We start from the raw sequence: 15,251 nt of genomic DNA, 5'->3' as shown, positions 1-15,251 counted from the left end.
TCTTGACCATACCATTCAAGAGCAATTTTGTAAAAGGGAATAAAAGTAAAATAAACAAGAGTTTATCGTTATACACTACAAACTCATTATAAGTAAAGTTATTTTAAAAGGGCATAAAGATCTTAATTATTATGTGATATCAACTTATTCTAGGAAAACTATCCTAAGGTCCTTTTTCGTTAACATATTCTAGTTAAACGATTACAGTTTACAATGACTCAATTCGATTAACATTGACAATAACTATTGATTATTTCTGCTAAACAGTTTAAGATGAAAATCATATAGGATGCGATTAAGATCTGAACGGCTTAGAAAATATGGGAAATTATCAATAATGCACGATATGAGTAATATAAAAACTATTTGTGGTTTCATTGACAATTGACATACGTTGTTAACATAATAACCCACTCGTAGCTCATTAAAAAATATCATTTACGAGTATATTATAGATAATGAATGAATTCTTGCCTCTATTATTACCTACTTACTTGTCAAAAGTCGTAAAAATCTCGTTCTGCTTAAATGCAAACCATTAATTTAAGATAACGAGATATAAAACAAAAAAATCAAGATCAATTTGTTGTAAGGATCGGTTTTTCCACGATTTTCTTTTATCTTTATTTTTGCTAGTTAACTTAATTAGTCTGCATATTTACTAATGTCACTTTAATAATATTTTATTTCTGTCATTGTTTTTTGTGTGCGAAGATGTATAGACGACAGCGCATCAGACCATAATCATTTTAGTTGCAAAATAGCCTCAAATACAACTGCATAAGATCCTACAGTGTTAAAAATGATGTGTTATATTTTGTGCAGTCGCTATCAATATCGTTTTTGTTAAAATATCAACCTTATTAAAACAGCATAGTGTTTAACGTCATGTTGAGTCGTATCATGTTGTAAAGTCTAAACCATGCCGTTGTCAATGACTGCAAAATACCTATGTACATACAGGGTGTCCCAAAAAGTAGTGTCAAGCCGAAGCCGAGAGGTAAAGCATCACTAGGGCTACCGAAATCACCGCGACAATGTAAACCAAAAAAGTAATCCTATGTTGTAAAAAGTTATGTTTTTTTTTACAACATAGGATTACTTATTTGGTTTAGGTACATTCGTGTTATGGATGTAAATACTTCTGAATCAGATAGGCCTAGTATTCGTTTAATAATAATAATAATAAAATCAAGCATGTACCTTATCTATTCGCGAAACAGACAGTGACCAAAAGAGTGCCTAAGCACAGAAATTAAAAACAATCATAACTCGAAAACTATCAAAAATCGCGGAACATACATAGGGGTGATTCGGATAGTCCTAGTGATGCTCTACCTCTGGGCTTCGGCTTGACACTACTTTTTGGGACACCCTGTATATAATATAGCGTAGAGTCTTTACAAGTGTGTGTGACATGTGTTTAATATGACGCTCGTCGTGGGAAATTTGACGAGTACATGTTTACAATGAGCTATTATTAAAACATGTGTTTGAATGTACGAATCCATTTTAGCGTCTAGGTCTTAGGTTAAGATTTATGTCTGGTATAAAGGACAATGTTCGTTCTCCATACATTGTTCGCCTAAGAACCAACAATTTTGACATATTACTACCCGAAAGCGAAATAATACGATTCTGTGTGTAAGAACAATGATTCCTGATGGACACTTGCCATAAAATTAATGATTAAGAATATTAAATCACACCGATTTTATAATATGTCGTTTATGACAACATGGCGTCTAATGTATTGTGTGAATGTATGAACACCGATTCGCGAAAAATGTTTTGTATTGTCGTCACGCCGAGTCGCAGCCAAATAGTATAAAATAATAGAACAAGTTTTAGAAATACAACTCGGCATTCCACTTTTATAATATGCCCACATATTGCACGTAAATAAACAACATGAATCGTAGGTTGTTTCCACCCTTGTCATCTGACACATGAAATAAACTCCTATTGTATTATAGATATCGAAGCCGAATCGTATATAATAATAGAATGGGTTTTGGAGTTCACTCGGGGTTCCACTTTTATAAAATACCTACAATATATTGCATAAAAATAACACGAATCATGAGTTTTCTTTTCACCATTTACATCTGACACGAGATAACAAACTCCTATCTCCATGACTACCGTCGTAGTCTATGCCAAAGACTACAATATTTTAAGCAAGAAGTTTCAAACCTTAGCGGCTACGGTAACCCCTGGGCCACATACATCTTTTTTTTTTAATTTTTTAATTTTTATTTTATGTGATAGGAGGACATCGTGATAACATTCGGTCGACACTGGAACGAAGTCTTGCGATTATGCAAAAAAGCATCGTATTCTAGTGCGGCTATATCACGTTCAACCGGGGTTTTAATTCGACTAAAGTCCTGACTAAAGACTGTAAGAAAATACGCCGCATTGTATGAGCACTTCGTGTTCGTTAAAGCGGCTTCAGATCTAGAGCCCACATAGTTTTCTTTCCAATAATATCCGCAAGTAGCGCTGCATGATCTTCACAACAAAAACGGCAATAGTTATTAAGGTGCCAAAATTATATGATTACTTTGGCACGGTATTATACACGTTCGAAGATTTGTCATTTTCATTCATTTCATCATCATCATCATCATTTCAGCCACAGGACGTCCACTACTGAACATAGGCCTCCCCCAATGACTTCCACATCGCACGGTTGGTAGCGGCCTGCATCCAGCGCCTTCCCGCTACCTTTATCAGGTCGTCGGTCCACCTTGTGGTGGGTTGACATTGCAGAATATGACTTTTGATAGGTTCATCATAGAATTCGGCGGGGATATCCTCACGGAGGAAGTTCGTAAAAGGGCGGAACAAGATCTTATAATAATGCAAGGCCGAAGCTGTAACGCGCGTGCTCCTACGTGTAATCCGGCGAGTATGCAATAAATAGTAATGTCTGGTAAATAGTGGTAATACGTATCGTTCGTTCGTTCGTTTCAGCCGAAAAGACGTCCACTGCTGGACAAAGGCCTCCCCCAAGGATTTCCACGAAGACCGATCCTGCAACGCTCGCATACAGGCACCTCCCGCGACCTTCACCAGATCGTCGGTCCACCTAGTGGGAGGCCTGCCCACGCTACGTCTTTCGGCTCGTGGTCGCCACTCAAGAACTTTCCTGCCCCAGCGGCCATCAGCTCTACGAGCTATGTGCCCCGCCCCGTCTATGTCTATATGCGCTACGATTACAGGGTATCATTTTGCATAGTCGCAAGACTTCACTCCGCTGCTGTCAAATCAATGTCGCATAATATTATCGCAATGTGTGTGGCCCTTGGCCAAATCACAGAAGCCTATGCGAAGAAAGAGCACTTGAATGACAATGAAAATCAGGGTTACCATTTTATAAGATCTCCTCACTATTGAGGGTAACAAAGTAACATTAATAATCTAGCCATGAATTACATTTATTACCTACCTATACGAGAAAGTAAAGCAACATGCGGTTTTATTTTAATTTGTAAATTATTTGTAACAGTTTGTTCCAAGTTTAGTTTTACAACAGTATTGCTGTTTCAGCTGTCACTGTGAAGCTTTGGGAAAATAAATAAATAGAAAAAATATTAATATAAATATTTATTTAAGTTTTTATGTTCATTATCATAATATGCCAATTTATGTTACACTGTGTGACAGTCTTTGACACTAAACAAACTCTTCAGCTTAATAATACCTACCTACAGGGCGTTTTTATAGTTACTCTTGCTGATGAAACAAGAAGGGTTGATTCTACTACTGAAATACAACTATTTTTCTTACAGGACCAATATCAAATTCTCAAAAAAATTCACATCCTCGTGATGGTGATAATTTCTATGGAGAGGTTTTTTTTTATATTCGGTCTCTTGGGATAAGTTATTCCATTTGAGCAGTAGAATTAATCCTTTTTATTTGATCACATATAAAAATAACACAAGTGTTTAGGAAAACTTCTTCTTTGGTATGGTATCACTACGGAGTTATAATGTCGGCAACTCTGTATCACTGACTTGTAACTTTCAAACAGTATGAATAATAAGGGCACCACATTGGTTTTCTTTCTGAAAAAACGCTTTCACTTTTAGTACTAACCCTTTAGCACTATTTCATTGAAATAAAAATACAATAAACGCACAGAAGACTGAAATTGAGTCAACTGACGTGACATTTATAATTTGTTGACATTATGACAGTTTGACAAGACTAGGGATTGAAAAAGTTTTAATTGAAAAAGTAAAATGACAATTTATTAAAACGATTCACAAGGATATAATCGATTAAAAATATTTATAAAATGTTCTGATACTTGCCTGTAGCGATTATCCAATCCTGGTTTCTACTGAAAAACTACCTCGTGGCAAGATTTTGATAAAATAATAAAATCTTTATCTTCTCTTTCACAATCTATAAAAGTTCATTTGGTCTATTATTATACATGTGCTATGAATGAGGGTTTTCGCGATTGAAAAATCCGCGAGATGGCAATACGTAGACGCGAGGTCCAAATGCTGCATGATTGGTGGATATCTGTCAATGTCATGTCAAAAATAACCAATCATGCAGCATTTGGACCTCACGTCTACGTATTGCCATCTGGCGGATTTTTCAATCGCGAAAACCCTCATTGGCATAGATTATGAGAGACTGGCAACTATACTAGGTTGATATATGTTTCTCACACTTCAACTGGCATTGGATTCAACATCGGATTCTGACACTTTTACAGTTATGATACCATGAATATCAGTTTATGGTCCTAATTATTTTTATTTTATTTACGACCTTCGACCAGTTGGACACTTTAGATAGCTTCTTGTAATAGTGTCAATATCTTTTTAGCTTTTAACGCAAATCTAGTCTTCAAAGCAGTTTAATCGATTTATTTTATTTTCAAAATCGATATTTTATTGTCTATGATGGCCGCAGGAACATCACTATACATGGACTCCCAGCAATAAAGTACGGTAATGCCTCGTACAGATTTTATCGGCAAAAATTATGGAACTTGATAGGTTTTAGACCATGCCACGCACCAAAACGTCCGGAAGTTGTAATAGTATTATAGAATAAACGTTAAAAGACTTATTTATTTAATTTTTCAATGCTTAAGTGTCCATTAGAATGAAAGGGTGCTTAATGTATTAAAAAAAATAGAAAATAATTATGATGGGTTAATGTTTTTGGGCGGTTTTTTAGGCGGTTTCTGACAATGTCCTTTATTTGTCGGTGACATCCATTGTTAGCACGATATCGAGACAAAATTCGCCAAATATATTTTTATTTCAGTCGCTAATTTAATGTAAGCCTTGTATTATTTTTAATTCTATAATAGTTTAAACATAAATCTAAATTATTTATAAATTTTATTTTTGAGTAATAAATAAGTAATAAAAATATCTGTTTAATGTAAATGAAGATGTAAAACTTCTTTAAAGTTACTGTCACTGTTGACACACTGAAATGTCGCTTTTCATTTGTTTCATAGGAAAGACATCAACGAGTGTGAAAGGCAATGAAAAGAAAACTTGAACTGAAGTATTAATATGAATCTAAATCCATCGTAATAAAGATCTAAATAAATACTCAAATATTTTAAAAATATAGATAGTTGTCTTATTCGTCAGTGAACACAGACAATAGAATATCTCAATAAATAACTTTAAATCTATACTATTTATACAAATATTATAAATGCGAAAGTAACTCTGTCTGTCTGTCTTGCTTTCACGCCTAATTTCACTGAACCGATTTTTATGAAATTTGGCATAGAGAGTTTGTATCCCGGGAAATTACATAGGATAGTTTTTATCCCGGTTTTATAACAGGGACGCGCGCGATAAAGATTTTCTGTGACAGACAAAATTCAACGCGGGCGAAACCGCGGGCGGAAAGCTAGTCTATCCATAACATAACAATAAACCTATACCTGCTACGTGACAAGTATTTATATTAAGTATTCTATTTATAACTCGAGTTATGTAAGGGGGAATGCCAAATGACTAACGCCTTATGTCATTACAGAATCCATTCATGCGCTTGCGCCCACGTTCTTAATGACAACTGCTTTTTGCGATATGTCTTCGTAATGTTAAAGTGTCATCAGAGATCACCACGGCCCTGGTAGCTTGCTTAATCTTGTTCTAAAATAAAAGAATATGATTTAAATAAGTTTTTCTTTGAGAATTTGAGACGAGAATTGTAATTGTTGGCAAAGTTCAGAGATTAGTGAAGATTGCTCCAATGATAAGGGCTAAGGTCTTGAGTTAGTTATGAATGAATAAAGACTGTTTTCTTTATTTACTATTAATATTGTTTCGTTTCTACGGGTAACTATCTGTCACAGAAATTATAGCGTGTGACCAAACTATGAGGTCTCACAGTGCGCGTGGACGCACAGGGTCACACACGAACCAATCACAGAGCCTCTATGCAACACTGTGCATTCGATTTGCTGCTTCACTTTAGCAAGTATCTTTTGTGAATACGGGTTGTTACACTTTTACAAGCTTTCATGCCTAAAGGATATATCTTTCATAGATCGAATTTAGACAATGTCTTTTTTTCCAATGATATAATCTTAAGCGTGAAACAAAAAGAGATACAGAGATTTATTTTCGTGCTTATAATCGTACAGGCTTAACATTTGAGTAGAGTCGACATCACATCAAAATATGCATTTTGGTTGATAACTAGCTAGTATTACAACTAGATAAGATATCGCATTACCTTAGTATGCCGTCATCCGTACAATAAAATTTATCAATCCATATATGTTTTACTTATCGACCATTTGATAAATTCAACAATCATTTTGAAGCAAATCAAAATTATTGTTAATAGAGTAATGAATCTAATCATCCGTGCAGTCGTCACGGTGGCTTAAGTTACACAAGTATCACGTATTCACTAGGGATGTTATGGATATGTATTTTCGGTTATGGATACGGTTACGGATATAGGAATAATACTATACCGGTTTTGGTTACGGTTACGGATTTTGTTATTTATTTTGGATATCCGAAAATTTTGGTTACGGTTACGGATATCTGTGCTTTAAAATGCAATTTGCAATAGTTGTCCAACACGGTTCATTCATGGAAACACACTTTACATCGAATAAAAAATAAAATTTGATATTAAATGGCATTATAAAGGTAAAATCAGGCTGTTATGACTTTACATACAAAAAATAATTTAAACTGCCTACATCCGAAACTATCCGAAACTTTTGAATCGGTTACGGTTTCGGATATTTTTTTATTTCGGATATCCGAAAGTTTCGGTTACGGTTACGGATATCCATAACATCCCTGGTATTCACTAATGATGATCATCAGTACAAGATGATGTAGATGGAATCTACTATTAGAGCCCCAGTTAGGTATTGCTCAATGCAATATGTCATTAAACTGTTTTAACACGCTCTGATTAACCGAGCGATCTGGCATCTTCTTTACTCTCTTGTGTGTGCAAGAGAGAGAGAGATGCCTCTAGATTCTAGTGCACAATATCAGAAAGTGTGCTGAAAAAACTTTCCTTAATATAATTGTGAAAATGCGTAACTTCAAAAATTACAAAAAAATACTTTATGAATTATGAAATCTGTACCAGAATACTCTTCATCTTATTCAATAAATGTTTTGTTTGACATGAAATACTGCAAAAACACCTATGTTACTTATGCTCCTATCTATACTCTATACTAATAATAATATTATAAATGCGAAAGTAACTCTGTGTGTCTGTCTGTCCGCGTCTGTCTGAGTGTCTGTTGGCATAGAGATAGTTTGAGTCCCGGGAAAGGACATAGGATAGTTTTTATCCCGGTTTTTGAAACAGGGACGCGAGCGAAAGTTTTTCTGTGACAGACAAAATTCCATGCGGGCGAAGCTGCGGACGGAAAGCTAGTATTTACATAAATGAACATGTTGCCTTATTATTATTCTGTGGTTTAACGCGAAATCCTATGCATCAAAAACAAATCAAAAATATCATCATGCTTGAGTATTAAGCAGCTCTACAGAATAGTAAACATGGACTAAGTACCGCAATTTATTGCTAAGTGCCTAGGTTAATAATACCACAATTTATAGCCATCAAGGTGCAGGATATCTAGGCCACAGGCCCTTCTGTCCTGTCGTGACATCCCCAAGGTTGGAAGCTTGCAATTCGAAGTGTCATTTGAAGGATTAAGGATATAACTCTATTGTTGTGGATTTTCCAAAACGTCTGTGTAAACGTATGTAGGTAAGATGATGACGATGTTTGACTATTAAATTATTAGTTGTCTACCAATGGCTAGTAAACAGTGGTTAAAGTAAAATTATTTTCTTTTGTAATTTCCATTTTGTTGTGATAATTACGTATGTATTCAGTTCCAGCCAAAAGCTCCCTTTATTTAAGCCTCTAAGTAGATGGAATAACAATGCTTCTTATAAAATTGTAAATCTCAGTCTAAAATTTTTGCTATCGTTGTATCGTTGAAAATACAACCCAAGTTTTTCAAGGAATTTCAGACCTAGTTTTTTTACTTAATAAGGCGTAAGTTTAGCCTGGTTTGGTTTCAAAATTAAGGTTAATTATTTTGAATTTATCACCTACGTAACATAAGCAGCCAAAAGTGGTCAGTTACATAAATTTTAGGCTTCTTAATTTTTAATTGTTAGGTAAATAATAACGCAATTTTTCCTTGTCTAAATGAGTTGCAAATATCTTTGGTGGTTCAGAAGTTTCGATTTTATCATTTGACATTTGACTTTAGGCCGATTACTTTAATTTGTATAATGTTTGTATTTAATGTTCTAGTTCCAATAGCAAATGTAAACTTTATTCTCATTGAATAATAAATCTGACATAAAAACTTTATGAATAAAATGAATTATTATTAAACTTGTTTATAACATTAATGTAGATTACTCAGGCCTCTACACATGTATATCGTTTGATAAAAGAGACGTAAATAGACGCGATAACCTCACATTCCTAGTCATAAAACAAGGTACAGTCGACAGTATATCAGACTAACAACTATTGTTGCAAAAACACTCCTATAACATCTATATAAAGTGCTTTATTTGGTACGATTACCCGTCCTCCATCCTATCTTTGAAACTACGGATTGACAGTTTTAGATTATGAAATAAAGGAATATTAGCCCGTGTACTTGGAGATGAAATATGATTACAATTCTAGCATTTAACTACTGTTACTGAAAGGCATTCTCCACTACTGTAACTAGACCAAGAACCTGCATTTAAGATACATAAAAAAAAATTATTCAAACAAAAGAATTAATTAAAATGCTTGCCTTTTCTTCAAAATGTAAATGGACTTTAGCGTATTGATATTGTAAAATAATCTTTGATAATTTAAAGATAAGACATGATAGAGTTGTAAAGATGAGATCATACATATTTTTACTATAACTTTAAATAAAAAACTACAGATTAATGTAGCCAATCTGCTCTTAAATCTTATAAATAGATTTAAATCAGCAGTAAATAACCATAAGTCTTTTCGCGATTACTAATTAGAGTCGTAATGACATCATTCCAATGTTTAAAAGTCAGCACGGTTAGAAAAAAGAACTAACCAAACATTGTATTAGATTATCCGCTTGTTTGTATTTCCTCATAATATTAATACTATTTATGTAGTAAAAACGTACCTGACAGCATTCTCTGCCACAATAACCACCAATCCCATTCCTGTCACACCAATACACCTGCATTTTTAATCCAAAACACTCGCGAAGAAAACCTTAAGCACTTTTTAATTCATCCGACTTTTACTGCGCACTGTCTGAGCGTCCAATCGTTAATGGCACTTTTTATGAGCGCAGTTCAATACTATCGCACTAGTATGATAAGTACTTATCTGGAGTTATCAACGACCAAAGTTCGGCCGATACGCGCTGGGCTTGGCCATAATCAAGACCATTTAAGGTCAACGCTTATAAAGTTCCACGTAATTTTCATTTCAAACAAAAAAATAGATAAAAAAATTACATGTTTGAAAATAATACCCTTTTCGGAGCACTTATACTCGTATACGTCCTAATAGAGCTTGCTCTACTACCACTTTGGGACAACATCATCAGCTGGTGTTGAGAAGAAGTGGTACCATTTAAACGATGTGAGTCCTCACCTTGAAAAGAAGTGAGCTCGTCTAGCAAGTAGGGTAGAAACTGACGAAATGACTGTAAATACCTAACATATTATAGAGTGGTCTGTAAGGAAAAAATTACTACATCCCTATTATAATAAATGCTGGGGAAAGTCCGCAATTTTAATGGGACTTTTTCATTCACATTCATAAGAAAAAAGTTCCAACTTGCTCCTTTCTTGTCTTTTTATACGTGTAACATTTTATTGAAAGGATTTTCCTTATCTGATCAATTCGTTCGTGGTTAAATCGAATTTCGTTACAGGCATAATTTAAACCTTTAAATTATACTCGTACTTACAACGAGTTTATGCGAAAACTATTATTTATTTTTAGACGCAGCACAAAAACACAAAGACCTTATATTGAGTAGCAGGAAAATAACTATGTTCTCTACATTATAAAAAATATCATTTCTTCGAGCCTTCTTATCAATAACTTAAGTAAACTAAGTGCGATTTTCTCAGAAAACGTAAGGTAATCATTGTGGGTGGTCAAATAAGGCTGTATTGAACGTCATTGGCTAGTTTACTAAAATTGCCGCTAGATGGCGGTGATTGCTATATCTTGTAATATTGATTAAACAGCGCAAAAGATGGCGCTCTGCATCTTGAATGAAAATGGTTTTCTAATAATTACGAACGAAACTGACTACTCGTTAAAATCGTTTTCTTATAGGGGAGAGTTCGGTATATTGTACCGCCGGGTAAATTGTACCACCCTCATATTTCGTAAAGTATTTATTGAATGTCTGTAATTGCAACACTCAGCGATACACAACTAAATTCAATTAATATCGGCCATGTGGTTTTTGCCGTGACAACGAACACGTGTGCTTTATTTTGAAAAGTATTTTTTCATTGTTTTCAAGTAACTTTTGACAATGCATGTTTAGTTTGTAATTTTGTTAAATTGAATCACAGGGTCTTTCTAATATATTATTTAGAAGCGTAAATTAGTGTGGATTACAATTATTTGGAACATTTTTCGGTATTTATGAGCTATATTTTTTACCGATTTTTAAAAGCACTATCACCTAGACGGCTAAATTGTACCACATCAAGTTGTATGGAACTGTACCAAAGGATTTTGAAATTTTTTTTAGTAAATCATTTTTTTAAGTTATAATAGCGTAGTTATGTTTGACTAACAATAAATGAAAGCAAAAGACTGGCAAAGTAGATTAGGTACAAGTGTGCGTTACGATAATTGGAATTACAAAACTTTTACTCAAAATCGTGATAACGTGTAAAACAATATCGATTGTCTATGTTATTAACTACTGTTCCTTTTCGTTACCTAATTTGTTAAGAATGTATCGTATAATATTTTGCCATAGTTTTTTTATAGGCTTGAAATTTATTGAAATCCAATTTAGTAACCCTGTGGTACAAATTATCGAACCGGTTGGCTAAATTGGACCGATGCTCTGAACTCGTATTTTGTTGATTTGTGCTAAATATACAACAATTGTGTTGATTAATACCTATGAAATAGTAAGTTGAATAATTTCTCTTTAATTATATACCATGAACATTAGCAAAAACAAAAGAAAACTATGTGTAAAATGGGATTGAAAAAAACTGGTCCAAATTACCGGACTCTCCCTTATTATCAGGCTAATCTTTTACTACACTTCGAGCATTTTAAAGTACTACTTTACAGTTAATAGCTTTTTTATTTTTTTGTTTTTGTTTTATTTATGTCTTATCAAGATGAATATTAGACATATATCTCATTGGATGCATTAAATTTTGTCGATTTCAAATTCGTTTCTTTTGATAAAAATAACTCGAAACTTTTCGTAAGAGCTTCCATATTTTATAATTTTATTTGCTAGTTTTGTAAGTGTATTTAAATACGTCAGGCAGCAAAACGCATAACAAAAGTGCACAGACGCGTTTTCCACTAACAATAATAAGCTGTTCCGAGGCTTTGCGCTGAAGCTCGGCGCGCGCGCGCAACCGGTTGTCAAGGTCCCTGGATTTCCCGCCAGCCGACGCAAAATGGCCGCCATTTCGTTACAGTCGGCTGCGAAAATGTCTATGCTATTCAATAATTATTCATATGCTATTCAATTGTTATTCTTAGTAAAGAAATTACAAAACCATCAGTCAGTATTCTAATCTTTCTTCTTTTTTTTTTCAGATGGAGAAATACATCAAGAGTTAAGTGATTTATTTATTTTTTTGTCATAGAAATAGTTTACTTGGGAACTTAATTACATTTTATAAAACAACGTAATAATTCGTAACTACTTAATAATTGTTTCAGAGTGTGATGGTTATAATATCAAAACAAATTGAATTAAGACGGATAGCCCGGTATATTGTATAAAATAATAGGCTAGTTTCCTAAAAAATTTTTTTAGTCCGTCATGTTTAATATCAGAAAATATTGGACACGTATATTTTTATTTGTCAATCTAACAAATAATTACATAGTTATGGTGCGTTGAAGTTCCGCGCGACGTTACAAAGTGCGGCACTTTTAAGCACTCATTGACGTCACGCGCCTCTTCTTTTGAACTTTGGCGCGCTTTATCTCTTTAAATTTTCATTAGTTTGAAAAAGTGAAAAATACGTGTAGAGTATTTTTTGATAAGTTAACTGACGGACTAATTAAAACTCTTGTTTTTTGGCCCAGGAAACATCCCTATTAAATCTAAATTTTTATTTATGACTGTACACTGTTTCTATGGCAATCTAAACACTTTATTTAGGTATTTTATCTCTGTGTTTTTATTTTGGACTGCGGTAAAGATATCTTTATGTATGCGATTTGATGTTTATCTTTTATGAACGTCACTCTTTGAACGGGATTTGCTTCGTTTTGTTTCTTTTATGAAAAAATAACAGACAATCTTAATTCATAAATAGAAAATTGGTCATCGCTAATATATCTGTATGTGATGAATATGTCACACCTCAAAATTTTTGCTATATCATGTTAAAAGTGTGGAGCCAAGAGATGGACTTCGTATTTCTTGTTTTTTTTTTGTATTATCTCTATGTTCAGTATAAACAAACAACATCGGCTAACGCATAGTAACAACAGAACTTGTATTTATAATAAAGTTGTCATTCAAGTATCAGATCACGTTTTTGCTTATTAAAACATCGTGTTCTAGTTTTCTAGGATAGATAAATGCATTTTGTCTTACAGCGAGATTTACTAAACTAAACATTTATTTTGTAGAATCGTTTCTATCAGAAGTAAATAAGGCGCTACACTGTCTTGCTTGACTTGCTGTCGTCTGTACAAGTATTACTTATCCATAATTTCTTACTTCTGTTGTAGTAACAGGTAGGTCAATGCAGCTTCATTAAGTAGTTTAACTACCTAACTACATACTTTAATATGAGTAAGGCTGAGTTGCACCACCTAACTTTAACGGTAACTATAACGATAACCGGCGTTTTATGTATGGAGTTTGACAGATTTTTGACGTTTGTCAAAGTTAAAGTAAGATGGTACAACCCGGCCTAAATGTTATCCATGTTAAGCAGTAGCGCTTGTCTTTCTATCTAAATTAGGTAGGAATAAAAATAATAGAAATTAATATTTGATTCATTTATACGAAGGCAATAAAGAAAAGGCAAAAATCTTTATTACGTAGGTACCAAAGTAATAATTGGATCTAAAATTTTGTTGTTTTCTGATCATAATAACTAAGTTATGATAAGTAATAACTTTATGCTTGTTTAGGTATAAAACTTAAAAATGCAGACTCCAATTTACTATACAAAATAACCAATTCGTATGTAAATGCTTTCGTTAACTCCGTTCTAGTTTTAATAGATTAGGATTTTATTTTTATTTTTCCTCTAAGACAGTCTTAATTGAGAACAAAATGAACATGATAAGATATGATTCGCCTAATTTAAAGATGTTTTAATGAGTATATTTATTAGAGAGAGATACAATTTGTATTGACGTGTAGGTAGTTTGGTTTCACTTATTGGACTGAAGTTATACGAGTAGGTTTAAATCTTCCAGAGTTTAATCTAACATTGATGATGAGCAGAGACATTTTACACCCAAATTCATGTACTTTGTAGTCTTTCAGTTCTTTTTTAATTATCAGGTAGTTTTCGAGCTCTAGGTAATAGAGAAACCACAAGATTTAAAAAAAAAACTATCATTGAGTATTAGAATAAGCTTCTTTTGTAAGCTCTATTTAGTCTCTACTATGAAAGGAGGCGGAAAATATCAATAAAACCAACGTTTTCTTTGTCACCGATACTGCAGCTTGTTAACATACCTTTATAACTGACAATTACTCGATAATACATAATCACAAACATAAGAATAAAGCAAGGCCGTTGGCGACTCGAGCGCATAATAAACTTAAAGCTGCCCAATCCAACCTGAACTTTAAGGCTTTAGTATAGAGTGCTTTTTGAGTGTGATAGTTATATTAATAAAGAAACCTGTGACGCAAATAGCTCGTTTCCCTTTCACCGTCGCGATTGGGCGACGCGAGCGCATGGTAACGATAAATCGATATACACGCCTACGTTTCGATTTATTTGCATCGATACTTAATCAGAGCAACAAGTTGTCGGGAAAATTCTCGATTTAAAACAGTTTTCACTCTCGGTTGTAAATTACTCTCGTTAATGTAAGTGTCCTATATTGTAAATGATGTAGGTACAGCGATAAACTGAATCGCTGTAAAGATGTTGATGGGATATTAAAAACTGGTGGTCATTACTTTGTTTTTGAGTTGTTTAAAAGCTCATTTATGGTCGTATGTAGATCGTTTAACATTCGATATTTTTCGTCACCTTCTCTCTTTTTATATTGCTTCTCAATCATAAGACTGTCTTCATTGTTTTCGACATTATTTGATAACAATAAGATTGACTTTTTGTGAATAATAAAGTTCTATAAAGTCCTATTTAACACAATAAAATGCGTAGATAAGTATTTATGCGACAATTCCAAATTCCAGACAAGCGGAACTGCGGTCGATCGCTTGTTTTATAGCTTGTTCATGCATGTATTTTATCGTACGAAATCTGCATCTATGAATACGATAATCATATTGTTTATTTATTAGTTTCCAA

General features: G+C 33.5%; 1 protein-coding gene across 2 annotated transcripts in view; it reads right to left on the bottom strand.

The window, feature by feature from the left end:
• Positions 1 to 15,251, bottom strand: part of LOC135073397 (DNA-binding protein D-ETS-4-like) — a 51,019-nt gene that overhangs the window by 14,892 nt on the left and 20,876 nt on the right. The window contains exon 1 of one of the 2 annotated variants that reach the window (XM_063967574.1): positions 9,683 to 9,840. The exons of the other annotated variant lie outside the window; for it this stretch is intronic. Within the exon in view, the coding sequence (XP_063823644.1) occupies positions 9,683 to 9,745 (63 nt within the window). The 5' untranslated portion in view covers positions 9,746 to 9,840. Of the gene's footprint in view, positions 1 to 9,682; positions 9,841 to 15,251 lie in introns of those variants that run through there. 2 annotated transcript variants of the gene reach the window in all.

The sequence above is a fragment of the Ostrinia nubilalis genome, chromosome 7, assembly GCF_963855985.1.
Source record: "Ostrinia nubilalis chromosome 7, ilOstNubi1.1, whole genome shotgun sequence".
In the NCBI taxonomy this organism is placed as follows: Eukaryota; Metazoa; Arthropoda; class Insecta; order Lepidoptera; family Crambidae; genus Ostrinia; species Ostrinia nubilalis.
The sequence above is the reverse complement of the archived record's forward strand: the minus strand, read 5'-3'. Positions and strand labels throughout refer to the sequence as shown.